General features: G+C 33.4%; 1 protein-coding gene across 1 annotated transcript in view; it reads left to right on the top strand.

Moving 5' to 3' along the window:
• TMPRSS15 (transmembrane serine protease 15) overlaps nt 1-13,369 on the top strand; it is a 56,794-nt gene that overhangs the window by 20,098 nt on the left and 23,327 nt on the right. Inside the window, 6 exon segments of the mRNA XM_050711886.1 lie at nt 2,041-2,150; nt 3,561-3,698; nt 4,951-5,100; nt 7,539-7,641; nt 8,127-8,277; nt 9,044-9,185. Coding sequence (XP_050567843.1) covers nt 2,041-2,150; nt 3,561-3,698; nt 4,951-5,100; nt 7,539-7,641; nt 8,127-8,277; nt 9,044-9,185 — 794 coding nt within the window.

The raw sequence follows: 13,369 nt of genomic DNA, 5'->3' as shown, positions 1-13,369 counted from the left end.
ACAGAATGATTACCAGTTCAAAAGTTGCAGCATTGAGAGACAGTGATTCTGATCATGGCTTTGTAATAATAGCCGTTCTTTGATTGTGAGAAGTATTAATTTGGTAGAAGAGTTTCAAAATAGTTTTCCAAAATAGTTTAAGGAAATACCTTTAAAATTGAAAAAGATTTGAAATTCTCATTCCCAAAGGCCCCTTTCACAATGCTACCCTTTGAGCTTGTTCAGGACTTTCATCTTCACCTTTATATTTCAGGAGAAAGTCATAGTTTTTTCTTCTCTTTAATACATTCATTCCTTCTCAGCTTCAACACTACCATTCACCAATAATTACAGGCCACAGATGATGTTAAAATACAGTGTGTTACAGGAAAAGCACAAGACTGTATATGTCAGCACATACACCTGACTTGTTTCTCAGTTCGTGGTGTTACAGAATTTGAGCATAATAAATAATTTTGTCTCAAGTGAACTACTGCCTTCTAAGCTGTTAATTTTGCTTCAAAGGCTGGTGTAGTGGCAAGAGGCAGTGTACTGAGTAGGTGTCTACACGGGCTCTGTAACTGTCAAAAACTTAGTTTGGGAAATACTCATGGATAATTGTGAATAATACAGTACAGGTGCTGCAGATCTGTGTAATTACAGATTGATCAATGACAAAAGCAAACATCTGGTTTTATTTTCCAGTTATCTGCTTTAGAAAATTGTAGTATCACTGAGAGTAAAGGCCTGAAAAGTTCAAATATTGGGTCCCTTTAGAGCAGAATTGTTCCTATGAGGGAACCTTTCGGGTTTTTCAGTTACCAATGAGAGATATTTTGTACTATTATTTTTACTATCCATGTGAAAATGTGTTAAAAGTTAAGTTATAACACATCCAAGATTTGCTTTGTCTTCTGCCTTTCTTTCTGTCTAGAAAGATTTCCCTGTTGTCGTTGGGTAAAACATTTACATTTTCACCCCTCTAACTTTTCCGTGAATGAAGAAGTAATTTCTTCTCTTTTCAAAAGTAAGAGCAGTAAGTTCAATGTTTCTCCAACAGATTAGTTCATCTTTCCTTTTCAACTACTGTTTTACTCTTTTCAAACTAAGGATGTTTTTTAACTGACAGAAAAACGTTTTTCAAAAAATGCAAATACTTACTTCATGTTTCCCTACTAGTCACTTCTGATGAGCACCAGTAGATTGTTGTTCAAAAGTTATTTTTACTGAGTATCTTAATTAGAGAAAGCAAACAAACAAACAAAAAACAAAAACAACAACAACAAAAATGATGACATAAGAAGCTAATTTTGATATTACAGCTTTAGAATTTGGACTACCATGTATGTAACTGCTTAAATATAGGTTACTACAGCAAAACAAAACCCAGCAATTTTTACACTTTTGTTAAAATGACATCTGCTGTTAAAATTACTGGGTGATATTAGGTTTGATAACACGTTCCCAAACAGTGGTTTTGAGATCCTCAAATCTTCATGTAAATACTGTTTTGTGTAGGAGACTTTTTTTTTTTTTTTTTTTTAACTTTTGGAAGACAGATCTTGATACACATTGATAGCATTATAGCACTTCTCTGACTTGGTGAATTCTACTTGAGCAGTTAGACGTTATCATCTATCAATAACATGCACTAAAAAGAGATTTGAAATTAATGATCCACAGAGAAAAAAAAAAGACTGTCCAACTGAATAGCATGTTCTAAATTTTAAGAAAATTGAGTTCCTAGAATATATGTGACTCCAGTGAGTAAAGGAGTAGTTCTACTGTTACAAATGGTTAATTCTCTATTCCATCAGTAATTTTACAAACTAAAAGTTAGCCAAATAGCTAATCTTGATTAATAATATCGATTGGTGTAATTTCAGTTTGCTTCTGAACTGAATGCTGTTCAAGCACACAATGAATTTACTACAATCAAAAACAAGCAAACAACAACAACAACAACAACAACAACAACAACAAACAACAACAAATATTAGTGGAGAACATGGCTCTTAATTTATTTTTTTTTGTTTCTGGTTTATTTTCCTGTTATCTTAGAGTGCCTCAAGGGTTGTCAATTAAACTGAACTTCACTTCTTTTGATACACAACAATTTGCAGACAATCTAGATATTTTTGAAGGTATAGGACAAAACAAGACTTTAAGAGGTAAGGTTATTTTTCAGTTGATACTGGTTTTTCATTAATAACATTTAAGTGGTAAAATAAGTGTTAAAAATTTGAAAAAAAAAAACCTAAGTGTATGTTTAAGTGAAAGAATGCATCTGTATACAGTTTTCCATTAGACTATTGATCTTGATATACTTAAATACTCTTATGAAATAACCAGAAATATGCTTACGTATATATAAAAAATCACAACAATTTTACAGGTCTTATTTGAACAACATGTCTTACTTGAACAATCGTTATAACTTGAACAGTGCCATGGTCTTTCTGGGTTTGTGTTTCATTGGAAATATGTTGTCAGAAGATCCTTTGACATTGCACACAGTGAAATAAAATTAAGGCATTTAAACTGAAGCTGATATGTGAAGCTGATATGAAGCTGATATAAGTGCTATGGTGCTCCCTGCAGTTTATTATATGCATGACATTACTACCTCTATATTCTATTCTGGAAAACTGGGATTCTCACCATTTTTCATGACTCAGTCTGTCCAGCTGAATTCCATCACAGATGGAATACACATACTTGAAGATAAATATCTAGATCAGGAATATTTCTAACTCAGAAAGATCTTTATTGTATACTCCTATTTTTGGAAGCAGGGAGAGATTGGGAATGTAGAATAGTAAAAGACACCTGAAATACAGAATGGAGAAATTCTACCCCTCCAGTACTGCTCTGAATATAATCCCGCTTTGGGATTTAAATTTCCATGTGAGAGAGTGCTTCAATAATATTCTCTGTAGGAACCATTAACTTGTGTATTTTGAAAGACTTCTGTGGGGGTGACTGGTGATACTGCAAAGATGTAAAGACAATGTTAAAGACTGTCCTTCAGTGGGTTGCCTAAAACGTTCTAAGGTACATTTCCAGTAGACTCTACATTTAAGTAAATAAATTAATTTTACAGTAATTCAAAATTTCTTTAGTCCATGAAATTCTGTAAGCATATATACTAATTATGTAAGAGAGTAAGTATATCTAATAAAAACACATAGTCAGTATTGTTATTCTAGAGTTTCAGAGTGCATATCTGTAAACCTCAAGAAAATCTGCAGCATAATAAGCATGAATAAGAAGATTATAATTTTGAATATATGGGTATTTTATAACAAAATAAAAAAATAATCACAGCGTAACATAAAAGATGTTTCTCCACTAGCTGATATCCATATCGACAGATAAGTGAGATGGGATATGCAGAATAATTATATGGCAGCCAAACCGAATGGCTTCAGGGTTTCAAAGGCCTTGTAGACAGGATCACAGTACAAAAGAGAGAGCATTCTTTAAGACTCAAAAGACTAATCCAGTGTGTTTTTATAACAGCACTGGAGATATTAATGCACGTTCTTTTTCTCTGACTATTTTATTCTGCTTGTTTTCAGCTTCTCTCTCAGGGTCTAATGCTGAGACAGTATACATTTTTTCTCATGAGGCTACAGCTGAGTTTATATCTGATTATTCTGAAAATTACAATGGCTTTAATGCAACATATACTGCATTTAATGCAAATGAGCTAAACAGTAAGTGTTCTTTTTGTTTGCTTGTTTTCTAGAATGCTTGGTGAAACTATATTTTCAGTTTGATAAAATGGAGATGAACAGGGAAGCAGTATTTTCTGGCCTTAGTCCCTTAATTTACTCCACACTGAGAAATTTCATTCTGTTTTAAAGATCATATCATTGATTTCATTAGGACTGTCCACAGGCCTACAGGCCTAGATCTGGTAATAGGGTAATGCCTTACAAAGACTGTGCTGTTAAAATGAAAGAGTAAAACTCTGGCCATATCAGATGGCCTTCAGATTCCCCACTGTCAGTTTGTTAACTGATGAACACTGTGGGATCACCAATGCTGATCACTATTTTGTGATCTCCAGGTCATACCTGTTCTCCAAAGTTTCTGATAATCTAATTCATTGCCACAAATAGTAGTCCCAAGTGGCAAAATTAGCATTCAGAAAAATACGTGCTTCGGTGACTAGACATTAAATAAATAAATAAATAAAATAAAAAATCCAGATGCAGTAAATCTACAGTGAAAACAAAATGCAGCAATGTGACTCATGCTCTGATATTCTTTAGTAATCAAGAAATAAATTTAGAGGCAGATTCAGCAAGTGAAGGCTGCTTCAGCTGCTACATTTTGAGAAGGATATGGATGGGGCACGTGACTAGGAAGGGATATGCTGCAGAAAAGATTCAGAATGCCAACAAATTCTTGTCACATGGAAATCCTTGTTATGGGCAGAACTGCGATTCAAGGCACCATGAAGAGAGAAAATTATGGGAAGAAAAGTATTGAGAGTGTTGCAGCAAACACATATGATCAAATAAAGAGCAAAGGACAAAGACAGAGACATTTCTGATGTGTAAAGCACAGCAGTTATATGTCGAGCTTACCGGTGGAGGCTCTGATGGGAATCTTTCAGCTGGAGCAGCCCAGACTGCAGCTAAGAAAAGAGGAGGATTAGTCCTTAGGGTTAGCTATGCAAGGGGTACTCTCTCATTTCCCCACCACTTACTGGTGAAGGATCAAGAAAGAAATTTGATGAATAAGTACAAGAGCGTGTCAGGCCACCGTCAGTGATGCATTGTTTACAGCACAAATGACACATTTATTTGAGTTGCTTAGAAGAGCAAAATGAGAGTCACCATGGGCTCCAGTTTTCAAAAACATTTAAAAAATGTACACTTTGTCACTCATTCTTATGAAATTCTGAGAAAATACTTAATGTCTTTGTCATTTTTATATACTAGAGGTTCTTATTCACAGATTATGAGAAAGTCTGTTGCACTTTTGAAGATGGCTTTTGTTATTGGAGGCAAGATTCAGATGATGATTCAGACTGGGAGAGAATTCAGGGCCCTACCTTTCCCCTTATGAGTGGTCCTGATTTTGATCATACATTTGGCAACATGTCAGGTAAGATCAAAAATATATTGCTTGCAGATTAAAGGAAAAGCTGCTTTAGTTATATCACTGTAAGCTGTTTTCTTCATAGTGGTATTATTAGGATGTAATTTTATCTGCCATAAAAATGAGTCTGGGCTACCATACAAAAAAGTTTATGCAACTGATTATCATCTTGTATAAATACACCAAAACTAAAAGAAGAAACAAAGGAATATATACATTGTTTGAAGTGTGGGGTATTGAGGAGTTTGGACTCTATTCAAAGTGACTTATCTGTTTGTCTAAGGGGGAAAAAAATGTATTTACTTTTTACTGAAATTACTTCTTTTTCATCCTGATCTACCACTCAAAATCAATATATACATATATATATATTTATATAAAATTGACCTGCAAGGTACATATGGTACAGTTACAACCGCACTGCAAGAACACTGATTATCAGCACACATGCAGAACTCAGACACACCACCAACAGCAAAATAACTTAATTGGAAGAATAGTCACATCATGCGTGGATTTTAATTCAACAGATGATACTGAATAGAAATCAGATTTTGAATGTGTATGTTGAATGTTTTTCCAAGAACTTGACTCCAAAAGTTTTTTCTTGTTCAATAGAAAAAACACGGAATCTGTCTCAGCTGATTTTTCAGTCCAATTAAAACTAGTTAAGATAATTTGAATTTCACAATGACCATATATATTCTGTGCAAGACAAATAACATATGCAGTGATAAATAACTGTAAAAAGTGAAAATTATTCTGGCAAAACTTACTCTTGGGAAAAGAAAAATATTGTTCAGTATGTTATTGCATACAAATTATTCTCTCTGAGTAAATGAACATTTTCTAAATAATCTTCAGAACACTGTTTTGTCTTCCCTCTCAACTCCTAGAGTATAAATCAAATGAAAAAATGTAAAATTTACTTAATAAAACTCTTGACAGTGATTTCTAGCTGTGTTGAAAATGCTAATATATTCTAGATATGTTTCACTGTACTAGATCTCAGTACATATATGATGTTGCTATATGTAATGTTACCTTTATGTTGAATATTCATATTTCTATTACCTGCATTTGAAGTAAAACTGCAAACTGCAACATTAATATCTAGGTATTACATAGACACTGTAGTATTGTTTCACTACTCTTGAATAGCAGGGAAGTTAATACATACTTAAAAGACCTCAAGGCCTCAAGACTAAACCTCTGTAATACTGTAGACCTCCACTAGAAAATATTTATTTCAGTTCAAATTCAGCTTAAATCTCATTTTCCTTTCTCCACATCTGACTGTGTTGTACAGTATTACACTTCATACCAAAATGATACAGGCAATATAATAAATATTCTAACAGTGAAAGTGCCAAAGGAAAACTACATTCATTACTGGACAAAATTTCCTCCATTTATTCTGAATTCTCAGAATGAATGAATGAAACAAAAACAGGGGCCTGTCACATTGGCTCTAAAATGAATGCCATGCTCATCTTAAAGCTAGACACCATGTATCTTTTAACATGTGCTTTTCTAACACAGGAAACTATTCATATTTCAGACTTTTTTTTTTTTCATGTACTTGAACCTTCTGTGTGAAAAAGCTAGCTAATCTAGAAGTGTAAATAACAGAATATAATATAGTGTACATTGCCTAATTATATTTAATGTAAATTCTATCTGTATAATATTGCATATGTAGATATTAGGAATATAGGTTCATAGATAGATATAATAAAATCTAAGATTACAGACAAAATTTCAATAAAGCAAGAATTTTCTTTTAGGACTTTTAACTACGCTTAATTTTGCTTTTCTTGTGACAAACCATAATGTGTCTGTAGCCTGTCCTCACATTATATTTACGTTTGGCAGCAAGAAGTCCAAATTCTCAGCAGGAAAGAATTAATTCAGAATAGGATTAAACAATAAACAAATAATGTCCTTTCTTGTTTATTTTGCTTCCCCTTGTTATAAAATATTAATGTAGTCACTCTTTCTCCCCAACACACACCCCATATTTCCCATTATAGTGTGGATAAAAATTATAGCATGTCAGGAAATTCTATTGCAAATCTACAAGCAATGTCAAACAGGGGGACATTTTTATAAACTAAGCAGAAATCACTCAGGTAAATTCCTGACATTACTGAAGAAAAGGTGGATCTCCCACTGACTTCAGAAGGGCTAGTTTCTGATTTCATGTCTAGCTCTGAGGACCATCTGACAAGCTTAGAAGCTCACTTTAATGTTCTTGACTGATCAATATAACTCAGGGTCATTGTTCACTTCTATTTTGTCAGGAATCCTCCAAGTCATTAAATCTGTGCTTGATATTACTGATACCATTTTTAAACACAAAAACTTGCCCTCATCAAAAAAAAGGAAAAACAAAAAATAAAAATAATATTTCTACTGACTAAAATGTGCTCATTATTTTGCAGGATTTTATATTTCAACACCCATAGGACTTGGATTCAGAGAAGAGAGAGTTCGGATTCAGAGTTTGCCTTTGGTCTCTTCAGATCCATCTTGTCTAAGCTTTTGGTATTGTTTTGTAACCTCTGCAGATTAAATCATTCCTAAACACATACTTTGTTTAAGAATAAAACAAAATATTTTTCTTTCATATATATTAATGCAAGTCAGTGTGCTAACCATACAAGCCTACGTCTATTTGGATTTCCATGACCAATCTTGACTCCAGAAATTTTTACTCCATTATAGGTTTGTCTTGCAATTAGCTTTAGTTCCCATTTACACTCTGCAACCAGCATGTATTTCTATACAGAAATACTAAGAATCCCTGAAATGTTTTTGTTGTGAAGCTTAACTAGGCCTACACAGAAGATACAGCAAAAGAGCAAGTAAAACTTCCAGTTTTAATTGTATAAAATGTTTCATTTTGTTTTCATGCTCACTAAAGTTTAGTTCCAATTTCATAAAGCTGTTTAAAAAATAAAAAGCTTGATATTTTTTCATGAAATTTCACTTCAATATAATAATAGAAAACATTGTTCTTACCCCTCTAGGTATTACATGTACAGTCCTAATGTTTACCGTTTAAGTGTTAGCATAAGTGATGAACAAGGTGTGGAAAAGATAATTTTTGAGAAAGAAGGAAACTATGGAAACAACTGGAATTACGGACAAGTAACTTTAAATGAAACATCTGATTTTAAGGTTTGTTAAGCTATTAGTCTTTCATATAATTATTTTAGTTTAATTGATATCAGTTTTCTTCTAATGATCCACAGCTTTAAATTTATTTTTATAGGTATTTTGGTTGGCTAGTCTTTCTATACTAGTTTTCATTGATGCAAAAGCACTGCCAGAAAGGTGCATTTACCATCTGAGAAAGTGACTACATCTCTGACCAGGGTGCATCACATTTCCAGGAAATGTGTGTTATAAGATCTCAAGAAGAGAATTATACTTAATTGTAATAGTTTACTTACACATACTATATACTTATACTTAATAATTGAAAGACATCAAGATGTTTTTTGCCAGCACAAATTCCTTGGTAGCAGGATTGCCTTAAATATGTGTATATTAAAACGCAGTAACAAGCCATCAGATGATAAATTGCAGTTGTACATGGAGACATGCCATTAGATCAGAAGGGCTGGACAGATAAGTGATACAGAATGTTGTGTGTTAAAAATTACATGTATTCATATAAAAATAAGTAAAATTCTTGAATAATTTTAAATTATGTTCATCGTTTATATGAAATTCCTGCATTCCTAAGAATGATCTGTTCAGTTTGCATAGCTTTTGTGTTACAGGAAGTCCTGTCTCATCCCTGATCCTCTCCTCTGAGTATAGCACCAGTGTAGATTACAGTGGAAATAAGAATATTTGAGAAAGACTAAATGGTTCGGTATAGGAGGCTGAATGATGTTTCATTAAGTTATAACGTTCTGTTTTTTTAAATGAATTTCAGGTTATCTTTGATGCCTTTAAAAAGAATGGTGCAAGTGATATTGCCTTGGATGATATTGGCCTGACAAAGGGAAAATGTAACGAAAGTAATTATGTAGAACCAACTGCACTTCCAGTTGTTACTACTACCCCTTCAGGTCCCAGTAAGTAAACGCTACTGTTGATTGTCATTTCCTATTATTGTATTTGTGTTTGAGTGATTCAAGATTTGCAATAATATCCCTTCAGCTTTATAAAATTACCTCCTCAGCAATATAAAATTAACTTCAGGATAATATGTTAGGGATCATATTCCCTGCCCATGGCTCCATTCATAGCAAAAGTACTGGTAGTTTCACATCTTAAGCTCTCTGTACATTGTCTTCCAAAACTTGAAGAGTGAAAGAGAAGTTGTGGTGGTTTAACATTGATGGGCAGCTAAATTCTATCACACTGCTCTCACACTTCCTCACCTCAAAAAAAAAAAAAAACGAGAAAATACAATGAAAGAAAGAAAGAAAAAAAAAGGCTTATAGGTTGAGCTAAGGATGGTTTAATTAAACTAAAAGAAAAAATAAAAATAATAAAAAAAAAAGGCAAAGGACACAGAAGCAAAGAGAAAATAATTATTATCTGTTTCCCATCAGCAAGCAATGTTCAGCTACGAATTTTGAAACTGGTCCTAAATACTTGTAGCGTTTTTTTTGAGAGGTCAAACATTTTCGTAATGAGAGCCCACTCTTCTCTTTCCCCTTTCCCATGTTTTATTGCTGAGTGTGACATCACATGCTGTGGAATATCCCTTTGGTCAGTTTAGGTCAGCTGCTCTAGTGATGTCCCCTCCCCACCACTTGCCCACCCCAATCTACTGGCTTTGGGGAGGGTTGGAGGGAGTCTGGAGGCTGTGCCAGCCCTGCTCATAAATAGATAAAAACGATGGTGTGATACCAGTGCTGTTCCATCTACAAGCGCAGAGTGTAGCACTATATGGGTTGCTGTGGGGGAATTAACTTTCCCATCTAGACCCAATACATAAGTAAAGAATTCAGAATTTGTTTCTAAAGTCTGTAATTAGTAAAGCCTCCAGGAATCCAGTAAAGAGGAGGGAGTTAAAAAGAGGAGGAGGATTATAACCTCTATATTTAAAATTATAAACACTGCAGGAGTGGGATGAGAGTTAGCAAAATCACATAATAATATCATCAGAAGTCTCAATAGATATATGTTCACCCAGCTCTGAGAATACCTACACAACGAAAAATCTCATATTTAGGGGAATGAAACAATAATGGTGTCAGAATGGTTTTAAGAATGGAGCAAGATCTGTATGAATGCCAGATACCCAAAATGGATGTATTCTCTGGAAGAAGGCTCAAAATGAATGAGTTCTTTTCAATATGCATTTGGCCATATTGTTATTTGTACTATATCTGATTACATTCAAAAGGAAAAGTAGAACAATATTTGCTCTGAAAAAAAACTGAATAGGAAAACAAAAAAGATGGAGTTAGCAGTTCTGGTGTGTGAGGAGATGAGCTGCCACCTCCAGTCCTTTTTCACGTGGTCTGAGTAAACACACCTTGGAAGTTGACTTCAGGCAAATGATCAGTGGTAGAAAGTCTCTGTAGTAAGTAGTAGCTGAGTGCTGCTGTTGAAACACTAAATAAAACAGCGTTCAAACTGTAGATCTCGACCCAAAGTATAGTGACAAAATTTAACTATTCAAAAAATGAAGTGGTCACGTGGTGTATAAATCTGTATAAAATGAATTAGGGAGGATCTGTGTTATCTTTCAATATGATACAAAAGTACAGTCTAAGCAGTTCCTGTGTAAAAACTGACTTGGTTGCACTCTTACCTTATTGAGGCATGATACATATATGCCGTTTGCAACCTGCTGAAAAATGTGAATATTATCAATCATCTTCAAAGAAGTCTGATATTACTTTGATGGATATGGTGCAAGTTTACTAACAGTGACAGTTTTACTACAAATGTCAGATCTATAAACAAGAGATGAAAGAATTTGCATTGAACTCATTTCCTTTGCTAAACCTAGAGCTTCAGTGATAGGCATTTGCATCATTCACAGTGCCACAGAAGCTCATTGAAAAGTCTGATTTTTTGTCAGGTTATGGGGTAGGGGAGCTGGATTTGCTTTTGTCATTTACACAAGACTGTCAGCTTACACTTTCATCTAAAGCAAGGATTGCTTTAATCTTCTTATTCATTCATAACTTGTCTTTTAACACAAATCACAGTGTGGAAATTGCAGTGTAGATTCCACACTTTAGATGTGTATGTTAATATAAAGTAAGGTTTTGGTCAAAGCCAGAGTATTTTTTATTTTTTTTCTGTAAAAGTCATATATCGTTTTCTACAGTGCTGAGAAAATCCTTTATTATCCTTGATGAAACAACTGAGGTTATTGGTGCTGATTGTTTTTTTTTGGTTCTCTAATGAGCATCTGGAATACAATCCAGAATAACTCCATATAAATTTATCTTTAAAGATTACAAGAAATTTTAAAAGCATTTTTCCATGAGCAAAATCAATTGCTTTCATTGCTTTTCCATGCAAGACAAAGAACAGATCATTACTGATGTCTTACATGTAGCCAACACCAGACCAGATTTCGTCATAAGTTGCTGAAGTTCAGCCATTAAGAAAGTTGGTTTTGCTCTGCTCATGTCATAAGATGAATCTGGCTAAGAATTCTTTGTCCGGGTTTGCAATAGTTCTGTGCTTGTTTCTATGGGCATTAATATTCCATAACAAAACCAATGTAACTTTTATTTGTTGTTAATGGTACTTACAGAAATTAGTTGTCACTGTAACCCATATAGCTGAAACGTAATACAATTTTTAGTGAGAGTGTGATTTTTAACAGTTCCTTTGCCTTTCAGAGAGTTCAATCTATCTTGACAGGTTTGATTTAAAAAATAAATAAATAAATAAGTAAAATAAAATAAAATAAAATAAAACAAAACAAAATAAAACAAAGCAAAATAAAATAAAATAATAAAAGGCTGTAATGAGAAAGTTCAAATCTTTTTTGTATTTAGTGGAACTTCTTTCCAGTGGAATTCAATGGACAACCTCAGTAAGACTTGTATATTATGAAGTCCTTATACTAGAGACTCACAGTATGCAATTCTGACAGACATACCAAAATACAGAATGTAAACCAATAGGGGGGTAATGTTTAACCAAATACTATGTTGACAAAATCATGTTTAATTAAAGGAATAAAACAAGAAAAACAAATGGTAGAATTCTTCTACCTTTATTTCTGTTTCCTGGAAATGTTAGAAGAGCAGTGTTTGTTTCTGAAACAAGTAATCGAGAGCAACTGAAGTGGTAAAACAGTTTTCTTTCCAATGGTACAGCTGAAATAACATAAATAGCATTTCTTAACATGCAGTAAAATTTTGGGATATGAAGCTGATATATTCTGGATGTAAACCACCTTTCTGTACTATATATTGAAAGAGAATATTGAGTATATACAGCACATTTAATTGTGTGTGTGTGTGTGTGTGTGTGCATGTGCATATCTAAACTACTTGCTTTTATATAAATGTTATGTTTATATATATGAGTGCAAATACATGTTTAGGATAAAGACCTTTTTTTACTGGAGCCGTTGTTTCAGGGAAAGAACAAATGGCTACTTTTACTATTTAAAAAGGTTTAACTAAAAGCTTTTTGACTCCTGATGAAATCGAAATGACAGTATAAGTTCTTAAAATACTCACATATCATGTACTGTATGTTAGTGGAGTGGTCGAGACCCATTTTTCTAAAAACAATACATAATAGGAAAATTAGGAATCTCGCTGTAGTCAATCTTTTGATGTTCTGTTTCAGAACATATACAAGCTTTTGTACATTGTTTTGCTGTCATTAGAGTAAAAGGTATCATCATAGTTACCAAGGCAGATATTGTAAGTGCCAATTTTGTTGTTGTCATATATCTAGATAACTATTAAGATATCTTTTCAGGCCAAGCATTGAAGATATCATCTGGCTGTTCAATATACACTTAAACTGGAAATTAAAAAAATGAAAGTCTTAAATTTTTAAAAGCATTGACCCTTTCACAATTCTCCCATTTAGTATATAAATACTAGGTGTGCTAGTTAGTGTTGCCTGGCTCATTAACAATATACGACATCACTTCTTTATAGGTGTATTCGCACACAGTTCTGATGCCTTCACATGCTGCATTAGAGTATGTTTGGAAAAGTCTGAGTACCTGAGCAGACCTCTTTAGTGTTTTTCTAAGTTCCCTCCTTTCAAAATCTGCAGTTCATCTCCATGAATTTATATTCTGAAATTGCACTGG

Source organism: Cygnus atratus, chromosome 1, assembly GCF_013377495.2.
Source record: "Cygnus atratus isolate AKBS03 ecotype Queensland, Australia chromosome 1, CAtr_DNAZoo_HiC_assembly, whole genome shotgun sequence".
Lineage (NCBI taxonomy): Eukaryota > Metazoa > Chordata > Aves > Anseriformes > Anatidae > Cygnus > Cygnus atratus.
Note: the sequence above shows the minus strand (reverse complement) of the source record. Positions and strands in the feature narration are given on the sequence as shown.